Source organism: Solea solea, chromosome 5, assembly GCF_958295425.1.
Source record: "Solea solea chromosome 5, fSolSol10.1, whole genome shotgun sequence".
In the NCBI taxonomy this organism is placed as follows: Eukaryota; Metazoa; Chordata; class Actinopteri; order Pleuronectiformes; family Soleidae; genus Solea; species Solea solea.
Window position 1 is genome coordinate 13520168 of NC_081138.1, and position 12941 is coordinate 13533108.

A 12941-nucleotide genomic window follows, 5' to 3' on the forward strand; every position below is an offset into this window, starting at 1 on the left:
AGATGGTGGAGTGGATGATGTCTTTAAATGACAATCAAAATGATACTGTCCATTACCATGAATAGAAATATGGATTTGTATGCATTTTTAACAGTGTTAGAAATGTTTTTACTATTCTATTTTTTAACTAAGTCTCATAGTTGTACAATGTCCTAATGCAGAAATGCTACAGATTATATTTTTAACATTTTAAAAAAATAAACAATTTCATGAAATTAAGAAAAAATAAATAGAAGTAATTAAAGTGCATCTATATTGTGGTTAACTGTTTTTAACAGGAGGCTGAAAGCCTTTGTAACATATAGGCCAGCGGCACACATCAGCCTCTGTACTACGAATTCTTTCTCACTGGTTATCAGATATCTGTGTCGTCCCTGGCTCGAGTGGGAATGAAAGGGGGGTTTCACAGAGGATTCCTTAATGTAACTTTATCACATGGTAAGTAAGGCTCCGCACTGCACTAGGATGTAAAAACCTGGGACATTTAAGAGGAATTAAGCTTCATGTCGTTGAGGGCAGAGCAGGCTAAAAGGGAGAGCACAATTAACAAGGTCTGCTGGCTCTGTAATGTCTGCAGAAAAGATACAGCACTTTCCACTTAAAGGCTGACCTAAACTTCAGAGCAGATACAAATATCACTTTAAGAGGACTTGTTTGGTCGAGTGCCATACAACAACCTCCACAATGGCAAGGCAGACAGAGCTGGAGCTGCTCCGATACAGAACAAGGACACTTGGCCATTGACTCAATCCTGTTTTCTGAACATGACACTAAAACAACACAATTTGAATGCAATTATGCTGTTGTCTGAATACAGTTAAACATTTTAATGTGTGTCTCTTTGTGATGCTTTCAGGCATGATAGGAGATTGAGTAAGGATAGTTTCTTCAACCTCCTCAGTTTTACCTGTGCACACAGGTGTGTGTCCGATGGTTGTAGAAGGATCCCTGAGGGCAGACGCAGCCTTCCTCGCACTCCTCCCCACAGTGCTGCGGGACAGAGAGGGCAGAGCAGCGGCTCTGGCAGGAGGACACGCAGGTGCCATACTGCATGTTGGCAGAACAGGTGACCGCTGCAAGAAAAGACAGTGTCAATGCCACTGGCCAACCCCTGAATATGACCCGTAGGTGCACTTTTTAGAATATGACCCGTAAGTTTTTAGTACAGTATAGTGCAGTGTTAGTGGCGTTAGGGTTAGGGCCCATAAGGAGTGAGGTTAGGGCTAAAAAAGATAAAGGCAGGGCAAGGCAGTAAGTTACAGACAGTGACATTAAAAAAAAATAGTATGTAAAAGTCTAACATGGGAATCAGTGCCAGATTGATTATACTACTGTTAGGGGGCATCTATTTTAAAAATGTACCATCCACTCATAGTCAGTTGAATGGATGGTAGACAGTTCGCCAGTCCATCACAGGGCCACATAGAGACAACCATCCATCCACTCTCACGGTCAATTTAGAGTGTCCAATTTGCCTAATCCCCAAATCTGCATGTTTTTAGACTGTGGGAGGAAGCCGGAGAACACCCACACACACACAGGGAGAACATGCAAACTCCATGCTGCATAGGCAAGAGTGCTGACCACTACACCAACCGTGTGGCCCCGTACCATCCATCCATCCATTTTCTACTGCTTTATCCTCCACATGAGGGTTGTGGGGGGTACTGTGCCAATCTCAGCTGTCATAGGGTGATAGGCAATGGGTTGTAATTCCTGTTTATGACCCATGGTTACGTTTGGTTGGAAATTCTCGTCAGAACAAGCGGCTGACCAGGTTGATTATCACGATACAACATTATTCAGGGTTCTTATGTCAAAGAAACATCCCAATTGGTTAACTGATTTATGAAACATTAGAATGTCAACAAGTAAAGTATGTAAATGGATATTTGGCACATGCCAATTTTTAAGTAAAACCTACTGAACATAAACATATCGTAACCCTTCCACTAACATGTACAACTTTAATCTTATTAACCTGCATTAAATAAAACTCACACCCTCATTTCTGTTTCATAAACAGTTCTATAATACTGCCATTGTTTTAACAAAAGAGATTAATATATTTATAAATATTTTTCAGTGTTTCCGCTCATTTGAAGATACACATCTAAATATGCAGCCTATTAGCAAACATACAGCACAGTATTCAATGTGTGTTTCCCGATGCGCAGGTAAAGAGACACAGAGGAAACCATTCAAATGTCCAAATGCAGTCTTGGTACCATGAAACAACCCAGATTTTCATCGCAACTGATTTTGACAAAAAAACACTCACCACAGTCGGGTATGTGAGCTCGAAAGTCAATGATGACAGAGAATCTGCGGCAGTGGCGGGCGTAGTGGGCTAGAGCAGAGCAGAGGCACGGCGTACCGCACTTGCAGGTATCGGAGCGACACTGTTGATGGAAAGGTGTCGGACTGAGGTACTCGTGGCAGGCAGAGAAAAGATCCTGGTTCAGTATGTCACACATACTTGAGGCGTAGGCCACTGAGTGGGGAAACATCAACGTTACAGGTGAGGCTGAGTGTCACCACACACCAGGCTGGTGAAGCTCTTTCTTTAAACGTCACATAGTTTATCATTCAAATTATTGGAAAGCTGGAACACAACATACATCCCATAACACAAAAACTACGTTTAGAAATTAAGGAGGCTTTTAGAGTATAAAATGATTAGTTATTTCTTCTTTAGAAAAAAATCAGAAAGCCAGATTCTAAATGGTGAATGCAAAACCTAATCAGTCAAACACACTGAACTCATAAGAAGTAAAGTAGCTACCAATAAAAAGAAAAGTTGTCACTGAGTCATGAAACAGGAAGAAGAGAAAACTGACCAGCCTGCTGGTGTGTGTCACAGGGGTCAAGCTGAGGTGTGCTCAGGCTGGTTGAACACGCTGACAAGACTCTCCAGGCGTTTCCAAACAGCTGGGGAGTGCTTTCTATCATACCTGATGGAGATCTGCAGGAGGACAAAACACAGCTCTTGTTAATTTCATCCATTGAAACGGATATTGCAGCCACACTGTGGCAACATCAATGGCCGTAATCCTCCTTATGACATGTGCAACAACATTTAGTAGTGATTATCTCTACTTTCGAGTGATTTTACTGTTTAAATAACCAGTACCAGTAATCACCATTCCATGTACCCAATTCCCAGTTGTCATCATTGTCAGTCAAAGGCAAATGCTTGCTTAGCCAAAAAACTACTTATCTTTTTTTTTTTTTTTTTTTTTTAAAGGCAAAGGGAAAAAGCAACTTAAAATGTGGTATTTCTACCACATTTTCTTTGGTTAAGTACTTATTTTGACTGTGTGTTTGCAATTTAAAGACCTATTACAAAACCTATGCCTGTAATGTAAGGAGAAGAATAACATTAACCTCTTTTTTCGGGGATACACAATTATCAAGCTTCAAACACACAAAAATGAGTGCCTCTGGAAACAGGACAAGAAAGGTAGGAAGGTGGAAGGTGATGTAAAAGCAGAACTAGAAAGTGTTTTCCAAAGCAAACGAGAAATTGAGTTGCCCTATCTGCAGTCCTGCAGCAACCAGTCCCATCTTTACTCCAGCTGCTATCATTGCAGTTATCCCAAATCAGAAGTAGCAGTTAGCCACCAGGGGGCGACTCCACAGGCTGCAAAAAGAACTCTGTTGGAATGGAAGTCCACATGGACCACTTGGTTTATAACGTCACTAAACATTTGAATGGTCTGGTCACTACGTTCATTGTCTTTTTCAAAATAAGATGATATCAATGTTGCAAATTGTTTTCCTCTAAATGGGACGTTAACACATGGCACATATGATTGGATACCAGCTTGGATCATCCAACAGTTGCCTGGTTGCTGTGACATTGCAGAACTTCCAGTTGCAAATACTGACATGGTGTCAGTCAAATCATGAATCTCTGGGCTTCACAACAGCAGTTCATTTTGAAGCCTGTCTATGGTGGACACCCATACTGCTCAGCTCTCATCAGTTTTTAACGGTAACCCTTTCTTGAGTGAGTTGTAGGAGCATACAACCACTTGAGTCACTGACTGTAATGTATATCCATTTACAGCTGTTCGACAACATCCGCACTTTACAGTCGGCCATGACGATACGGTACAGTGGAGTTCCTTTTCCACTAACAGTAAATTCCTTGTTGAAATGCTGTGTCCAGTTGGGTGCTCATCTGGTCCACTTTAAAGAGCTGATCAGAGAGTGAGGCTTTTGATGCTGCGCTGCCCAACCAACCAGTGTGCATTACAGAGAGAGAGTGTGAGACAGAGTGAGAGAAAGCACTTCACCATCACCTCCCTCTCTGCCTCTCTAACAGTAGTAAGCACTCTCCTTTCATGATTGGAGGGGAAGTTAATAGAGGCCACAGGATGGGTTAAATGTCAGTTGAAACACACTTACAGGAAGTCATCTTGAATGTTTCCGTTGAAGGTGCCGCACAGCCCCACCGTGTTGTCCTTCCACCGCTCATCGGCCTGCAGGTAAAGACGGAACTCCTTCCAGCTGTACTGCAGACGCAGACCGAACGTCGTCTTCACCTGGAGGAACATGGATGACAGCTCCTGGATGTGGAAAACATCTGCAGGAGGACATTTATGCATTTAAATGTGTGACGCATACAAATAAGGCAAACAGAGGCAGAATAATAATCAACAAAAATCATCACGAAATATGTACTGTGGCTAAACAATTATTAGGTTATTAGATCATCATCTATTGAAGATCTCAGTTGCAGTTTTGTACTTTCATTTAGTTTTCTTTATCTGAAATGAATTTAAAGCATTGACGATTCCACATAAACAAAAACTGATTCATTGATTGACTGACTGGCCAGAATACATATGTGTAACTGAGCCCAAATTGTTGCAATGGTGCTGAATTCCGTAAGGAGCCAAAATAACAGATCATTCTCACAGAAGTCAGCACAAAACATACAAAAGGCTGTGGAGTAGATCACCAGAGGGGCATAGTCACAAAAACACAAGTGGTGTTAAAAGGGAGGAATACTCAGAGGAAAAGCATTTTGTGCAACACAATGCAGTTAAGTATTGGGAAAAATTTTGTTCAATAGCAGAGCTGTCACTCAATCCCTCGGACGTGAACAATGCTGTGAGTTGATGAAAGATGAGAGAGTTTACCATCAGAATAGGGCAGGGAGATGCGGTACTGTCCAGCCATGAAGACCTCTCCGACATGACTCAGTGTTATCTCTGTTTTTGGATCCTCATCAATGACCAGGTTAACTGATTGGATGCAGGCACCATCCAAATTCTGCAATTGAGGTGAGACAGCTTGATAAACCATGCTGGCATTTTCCCAGACACACACAACAGGACACACTACTGCTGAATCATCACTGAGTAAAACTTGTGACCAATTTGTTTTTGTTGCCTAACTTTTCAAAATTTGAATCTAAAACCTTGAACGCCAAGAAACAAATGTGTCAGCATACAAATGCTCAAATTTCAAAACCCCACTTAAGTACATCGCTTAGGTAAAACCACCATTACTTACTCTGCCGCATCTGAGACAGTAAGCGATCCGCCTCTGTAAATCGTTTCTTTCATAAGTGGCAGATCCCCACAGCCACGTTTTAGTACCCACCTCACCCACACCTCCCCCTTCCACTCTTCCCATCATTCACCTCCTGCTTTCACATAACCTTCTCTCTGTCCAAGTCCCCACACCCACCCCCCCAGCTCCTCTCTTCACCTCCCGCTTCACTACAAAGCCATTCACAGCTCCGTCAGTCAGAGGCTAGATAAGGTAATCCAGTTCACTTGGCTGTTAGAGGTCTTGGGCCCCTGCTATGATGAGTGGGGACATCTTATATCTCACTCTCCATCTCCTCCTCCGGTTTGCAGAGCAGCTCAAAGGCTGATGGGAAATTAAAGACTTGGAGAGAGGGGTCTTTTCTCCCCTGATATCTACCCTGAGTTTGATCAAGACATTTCCTCAACTGACAGCGTGCCGACCTCAACTGAGCAGGGATAATAAAGCACTTATGTGACTTTCGGTGTGAGAATTTTGTCTCAACAGCAAAAAAGAAAAGAGAAAAAGTTTAACAAGGACACTCACAGCTCCACAGGGGGCATTCTGGATGGTGACTGTGAACTTTCCTGAGTTCCGACTCTTGGCGAGGACATACTGACATCTTGCAGGAAAGGTGTAGAGCCGCCCGTCAAAGGAGTGAAAATACATGTCGCCAGTGACCGAGCACTCGCCTGAAGAAAAGTATGACAACGTTGTTTCTTGTATTAAGCTGAAGTCTGAACACCACTGGTATAATTTACTGGAAATTTGACTTACAATTCTTTTAGCAGTAAATAGCGGGATGTTTTAAAGAAAAGGTCAGTTTGGTACTTGTGATGACCGAATGTAAGAAAACACGAGATGGCACAAACCTGGGCAGCTGTAGTCTGTGCAGTTCCACACTCCACCCACGCATGTGCTGAAACAAAAAGCAGAGAGGTCCACAGGTGGCTCTGGGAACATGAAAAGCTGAACTAATCAGCGAGATCACTGAGAGACACTGGACACATCTCACCCAGCTGGTCAGATCTGAGGAGATTAAACAGACTGCGTGGAGTCTGCAGGACAATATGCTGTAAAGCAACATGGCCTCACAAAGTCTTAGAAGTGTCCACCTGGGGTTCATGTAAGGTCAAAGGCAGCAACATGAGGATATTACATAGATTACATAGAATTCTCTTTTTTCATCACAGTCTGAGAGAAAGGTTAAATGCTGCTCACCAGTTGTTGCATTCCTCCTGCAGAGTTTGTCCAGAGGGGTAGAACATGCCGTGGTACTCACAGGGACAGTCGGAGGGCATCACACAGCCTCCGTCCTCATAGATCAGACCTGTTAGGAGACAAGTGCTTTATATTTGGGATTGACAACCAAAAAAAAATACAAACTCGGTGGAAGATGTAGCAGTAATGCAGTAGTAATGCACAGTCTGTAATTTCTGCTGCTGGTTTCATGACATCGGGAAGCAACTTGGAATCATTGGATTTGTTGTCTTATTTGGCTTGAGCTTTACAGAAAGAGCTTCGCTGGCAGACAGTGATGGGAATCACAGCGTTAGAATAAACAGTGTAAACGTGACAGCACTGGTGCCAGAACGTGCAGCAAACGGCAATGAGTCAACACGCTGCCTAAGTAGTAGCTTCTTCACTCTGATCGCTCATCGAGTGTCTGCTTTGCCTTGGAAGTTATAAAAGAGATGGAAAAAGCAGATGACGTCAATAAATGGTGACCAAAATTGAAACAGTCCGATTTCTATGGATATGAAGAGTGCTGTAAACGTCAATTGTCAAAAGCTTTTATTGACAATTACACTGAGTTCATGCAACAAGTCAATATTTGCAGTGTTGACCCTTCTTTTTCAAGACCTCTACTAAACAATATATAGCATAAGTCTCATCATTTGTCATTTGTCATTGTTACATATTCAATCTGTAATGTTTTGAAATTGGACTACGATAGAAAAAATTTAAACTAACCGTTTGGACAGTAGCATCCATCCAAGCAGGCCAGCTTGCTGTCAATACACGTTCTTTCTATGTTGCAGGACTGTGGGCAGCAGCTGATACATTCCCTGTACTGCAGACCAAGAGGACACTGCTTCGCTGGTCACAGAAATGAAATATAACAAACATGTCAGAAACTTCTTCTGCAGAGACTGATTATGATATACATATACATAAATATACATATATACATGTATATATATACATATATATATATAAATATATATAGAGAGAGAGAGAGATAAATATATATGTATATATATATATATATATATATATGCAGAGACTGATTATGATATACATATACATATACATAAATATACATATATACATGTATATTTATATGTACAGTATACAAAAGAAATATAGGAACAAATCAACATAACATAGGAGAAAGATAACACCCCAGACCACAAACGTATTGTTATCTCAAACACGTAACTGACCTTAGTAATAGTAAACTAATAGCCACAAATAAAAAAAAAACACACAATGATATTTATTATTAGGGTGTGTTAATGCACCTTTCAGCAAGTCTCTGCTTGTTAAACTTCTTTAAGTATTTTCTTCTTTTGTTTTTTCTTCCCTAGATTCTAATCTAGGGATTCAATTGATTCTGCAGGCTCTTCCAGGTAAATCATGGAAAAAAAACATAAACCTCAGTCTCAGGATAATACTTTAAGGATATTATAACTGATACTTATGCAAAAGAGATTTTACAGTCATTTTTAAAATGCAATTTACTTTTAAGATGCATTCATATGAAATAAGGAGGTCACACATTATCAGTTTGTTATCAGTTTCTCTGTTTTGTGTTGATTTAATGTTAAAGGAATACTTTTGCATTAGCTTTAATAGAATAGGGGTAGTATTTTTTGAAAAATTGTGCTTAAATATCATCTTCTTTTTTTTTGTTACGTGCCCACCAGTGATTCCCAGAATGTAAACAGTGTCCGCCATCTTTGCTAACAGTTAAGCTAACAGGAGCAAGTGTCACTAGTGGGCACGTAACAAAGAAAAGAATTAAGATATTTTGCAACTCAGGGGAAACTGAGGTTGGGAAGCACAATTTAAGTAATACAGTAATACAGTAAAACAAAGCTAAATGTAAATTGGTGAAGTATTCCTTTAAGCTATGCAGGGTCAAGACGTACCACACTGAGGAATGTGTTGCCTCCAGTGGTGCAGTGGGTGGTCAGCGTGGGCACAGGCTCGGGCATACTCGGTGAACACCTGGCATACCACATCGCCACTGGGACCCGACCTTTAAACAGAGAAACACACAGAGAGGAATGCTTTGAGAGGAGCCAGGTGACTTTGTGGTCACCAAGCCAGGTACACTGAAATGATCTTACTGAGCACCTCAAAGAGATAACTCCCTGCCAACGTTATCTGTGGATGAATAAATCTGCCCACTAAAGGATTCAAATGGAAAACTTTGTTGTAGCGTGTGTCAGTCTAAACACTCTGATATGGTAAATTAGTTTCTGAAGAGAGAAAACTGTTGACTTTACAGCTGGTCTCTGTTTCCTAATGAGCCTGAGTTGTAATAGATTGCTGAGGCTAAAGTTACCCTCAGAGGGAGCGCATGTTCATGGACCAAAGCCACTGAAAGACACAAATGAGAAACCAGAGAGTGCTCACGGTCTTCTTCATGGAGATGGACAGTGGGTCACAAAAATAAAGAAATATGTGGAAACACACAGGATATTACTGGATAAACCAAAATGTTCCATTTCACAATGTTAAAATGGTCACAGGCTGATGAAGCATTTATCAAATTGATATTCTGAATTTTCAACAAATTACCATCAGAATAAAAGTTATTTCAAGAGTGAGAAACCTGCCTATTGAGATTAATGCTTGTTTTCTCTCAGGAGTCATTAAAGTGGATGTGAACCTGTTGCTCTTACATGCAGAGGTCATTGGAGCAGCTGGCCATGTAGGACAGTGGGCTGACAAAGTCATGGCAACTCTGAAATGGTGGATCCAGCAGCATCGCACACACCTCCTCCACTTTCTGCAAAAGAAAAAGGTTTTCCTCATCGTTCAACTAAGAAGAAGAACACAGATTTATGTTTGAGTTTGGGCACATAGAAACTGCAAAGTGAGGCAGGGATGAGTTAACGTTAAGGTTAAAAAAAAGGCAGCAAGGCAACATGTGCCAAATGCTGTACAACACCAAAGAAGAAAAAGAGAAATTCAACCAAGTAATTCCCAATAAAACGTTTAAAATAAAATAAAAACGAAACTTAATTCATAACAAATTGCAAATTCTTAAATTTGGTGATAAAAAAAGAGAAAAAGAAAAAAAAGAGAAAATAAAAAGCATTAAGTAATAATTCCTGCATTCAATCTCTACTTTTCCATTGTACTGACATTGTATTTCGTATCAGAATATGTTTAGGGTTTTAGTGAAAGAAGAACATTTGTAAAAAAAATATATATACATTTAGTGCTACAGTAACATACTGTATATTGTACTGCTTAAGTTAGATGATATTCTCTCTTCTACAACAGTTTTTATCAGGCTCTTTACCAACAGCACGTGAGCATCAACTGCAGCACAGGGTGAGGAGAAGTCTGAAGGCACCCTGGCACATTGGTCCTGGTGAGGCGCCGTCTCCACCCAACTATTCCCAAACATTTCAATTTCATTAGTCAACACACCTAGGAGAGAGAGAGGGTGAGAGAGAGAGAGTGAGAGATTTAACTGGTGCATTCAAGGACAGTCTGGTCAGTTACCTGGTCAGCAACCTTTTAAATGCAAGAACCAAAATCATTTTCTAAATTGTTTGATTTTCGGACTCAAACTTATACATTTTGTTGCCATCCAGAAGCAGGTTATTGGGAGCATGTTATTTTGCACTATGGTCAAAGTAATAAAATATATGACTTTAACGCAATAATACAATACAATATTTTTTTTTCAAATTCAAATAATGGCTCCAGAATCATTTTTAATGGGACACAAACTTGTACTTAGACGAATGGTGTGTCTGCAGTAAGAGGTGCAATAAGGTGCAGTATTTATCTAATACCTGGAACCAAACTACACAAGTAAGGCAGAACAATAGGGTGAAATATTTATTTGCAGTTTTCCTGACAGATATTACAATGTGATTTATTTTTGTAACATCAAGCTTCGGTTCAGTATTCACTGTGAAATTGATTTAAAACGTGACGGAACATTACCACCACAAACTTAAAGATATGAATTGTTTCTTAATTTCCATAAAACGCAGAACAATCAATAATATAACAAATTAACTCTAACCTTCTTTAAATTACGCTGTTTTAAAATGATGCAGTTCTGATGCTGAGCTGTTGTTAGGCTGTAAGTGAAGTTGTACATACAGTTGTCCAAGAGAAGGCTCAAACCACAACTTATACTTGTGATAATGTGACTTTTGCCAATAAACCAACAAATCAACCCTATTAAGAGACTTTCAATTAGACCTTTTTGCTTCTTGATGAAGTCTAAATCAAAAAAGTAAAGTCCATCTCTGTCATTATTCCTACAGTACTATATTTAGACCATAAGTGGAGCTACAGTTTTGTTGTTGAAGTAAAATGTGTCACTGAACAGATCCTTGCACAATTGTACTGATCAGATTCCAATCTTTGTTTTGTGGTTAAGTGCTTACTGATTACAACCTGACCAAGCATGTTCAGGTTTATTCATGCAACAGAACAATCTAAGCTGTTTCTAAGACACATGGCGAGATTGTCCGAGTGATAAGTGACTTTCAACATCAGAGCCTGTCTCTGACTACATGCTGAAATTATGTTAAACAAAACGACAGCGTAATTTACAGTAGCTTCACATTTAGACCAAAGAAATAATCCCACCATAACTCGTCTTCAGGTCATCCTGGACGTCTGCATTGAAGTTTCCACACAGACCGCAGGTTCTGCCCACGAAATCCGGACTGAGCTTGATGTAGACGGAACCGCTGCGTCCCTCCCATGCGAGCGTGAAGCTGTGATGCAGCGTCACCAGAACATACTGGGAGATCTGCTCCAGCTGCAGGTCATGGATGTGATGAGGCAGCTGCAACCTGAAGCCAGAGACAGTGACACCATATATATATATATCACTGACACCACCCTCTCCTCACACTGGCTTATACATATAATAATGTACATCATAAGCTTTAACACAAAAAAACCTGTTTGTGGTGGGATTTTCTATATGCCGTATTATTGGACACTTATAAGTGTCTGTGTTTGCAGGAATGCTGTCTCAAAGTGCCACAAAGGACCAATAAAATTGAACAAAATTATACAATATGCATACACAAAATGTTTGGAACATATTTGATACATGTCTACTAGAATGAAGCAGATGAATAATGAGAATTTGACAAAATAATTCGAAAAATAATGTAATAAATACTTTTTTATAAAGATGTTTTCTAGTGTTACACTGCTGACCTTTGACCATTATAGGTTACACTGGTGGCATCTAGCCGGACTTCACCCTCCCAAGGCAGGAAGAGGCTGACCGATCTTTGGCAGGTGTAGGGGACAGAGCCACAGTCTGGATCATTATGGACCTGAAGACAGGAAGACGCAACATCGTATGGGACCATTCATTTGAAAACTGTTGCAGTGCCCCCTGTGGGACAGCAGAGTGTTATTTATCCATTCATCCTTGAAGCCAAGAGAGTGATTTTATCAAATGTAATTTAACTCCCTACAGGTGTTCCTTCCATATTGCAGTCACAAAAATATGAGGTCACCATGACCTTTAGCTTTGAACTCTTTTGGAAAATCTATAGAAGTTCATCTGATTTTTTTAGTTCTTACGTTAAAGAGAGATATGTTTTATTTTCCTTTGGCTTTTCGAGGTTTCTAATGATAATCATAATAACATTACACAGTACCTTTAATGAGCAGATGTCACAAAAAGCTTTAAAAAGTGATCTTTTCTATGGACAGCAGGTGCAGCAGAGCAGCAAATAACTATGCCAGCTTATGCACAACGGGGAAAAAAACTGTAGACAAAGAAAACTGGGCATCAAAACCCTAAAAAAAACCCAGTTTAAATGCTGGAACTTGAGCCTAAAAACAGCAAACACACCTTGTTTTGGCTTTTTAAGGCATTCCTGGACAAAGTAATCTATTTCTAAAAAGTCTGTTCACTTTCTGCTCAGATTATTCAATATATAACATTGCAGTTGCAGTTTTTTGTTCATGAAAAACACCATATTGTTAGCAATGATATTAATGATCATAGTGCATATGGATATTTACATGTTCTCAGTTTGGTTTTAGTTTCCCCGCCCACAGCTACAGTATCTGTTGCCTTTTCAGAGGAACAAAGTCTCAGTCTGATGCAGATGCTTTCAAGGCATAGCGGGTAATTGCGGTATTTAGTAGTAATTGACTCT

General features: G+C 40.1%; 1 protein-coding gene across 3 annotated transcripts in view; it reads right to left on the minus strand.

Moving 5' to 3' along the window:
- Window positions 1–12941, minus strand: part of otog (otogelin) — a 50005-nt gene that overhangs the window by 30229 nt on the left and 6835 nt on the right. For all 3 annotated transcript variants that reach the window (XM_058630207.1, XM_058630206.1, XM_058630208.1), the window contains exons 7-20: window positions 11983–12104; window positions 11398–11606; window positions 10085–10215; window positions 9459–9565; window positions 8700–8809; window positions 7519–7644; window positions 6766–6874; window positions 6417–6463; window positions 6091–6236; window positions 5151–5283; window positions 4414–4591; window positions 2841–2965; window positions 2282–2494; window positions 908–1073 (exon numbers count right to left, since the gene is read on the minus strand). In XM_058630207.1, coding sequence (XP_058486190.1) covers window positions 908–1073; window positions 2282–2494; window positions 2841–2965; window positions 4414–4591; window positions 5151–5283; window positions 6091–6236; window positions 6417–6463; window positions 6766–6874; window positions 7519–7644; window positions 8700–8809; window positions 9459–9565; window positions 10085–10215; window positions 11398–11606; window positions 11983–12104 — 1922 coding nt within the window. The remainder of the gene's footprint in view (window positions 1–907; window positions 1074–2281; window positions 2495–2840; window positions 2966–4413; window positions 4592–5150; window positions 5284–6090; window positions 6237–6416; window positions 6464–6765; window positions 6875–7518; window positions 7645–8699; window positions 8810–9458; window positions 9566–10084; window positions 10216–11397; window positions 11607–11982; window positions 12105–12941) is intronic.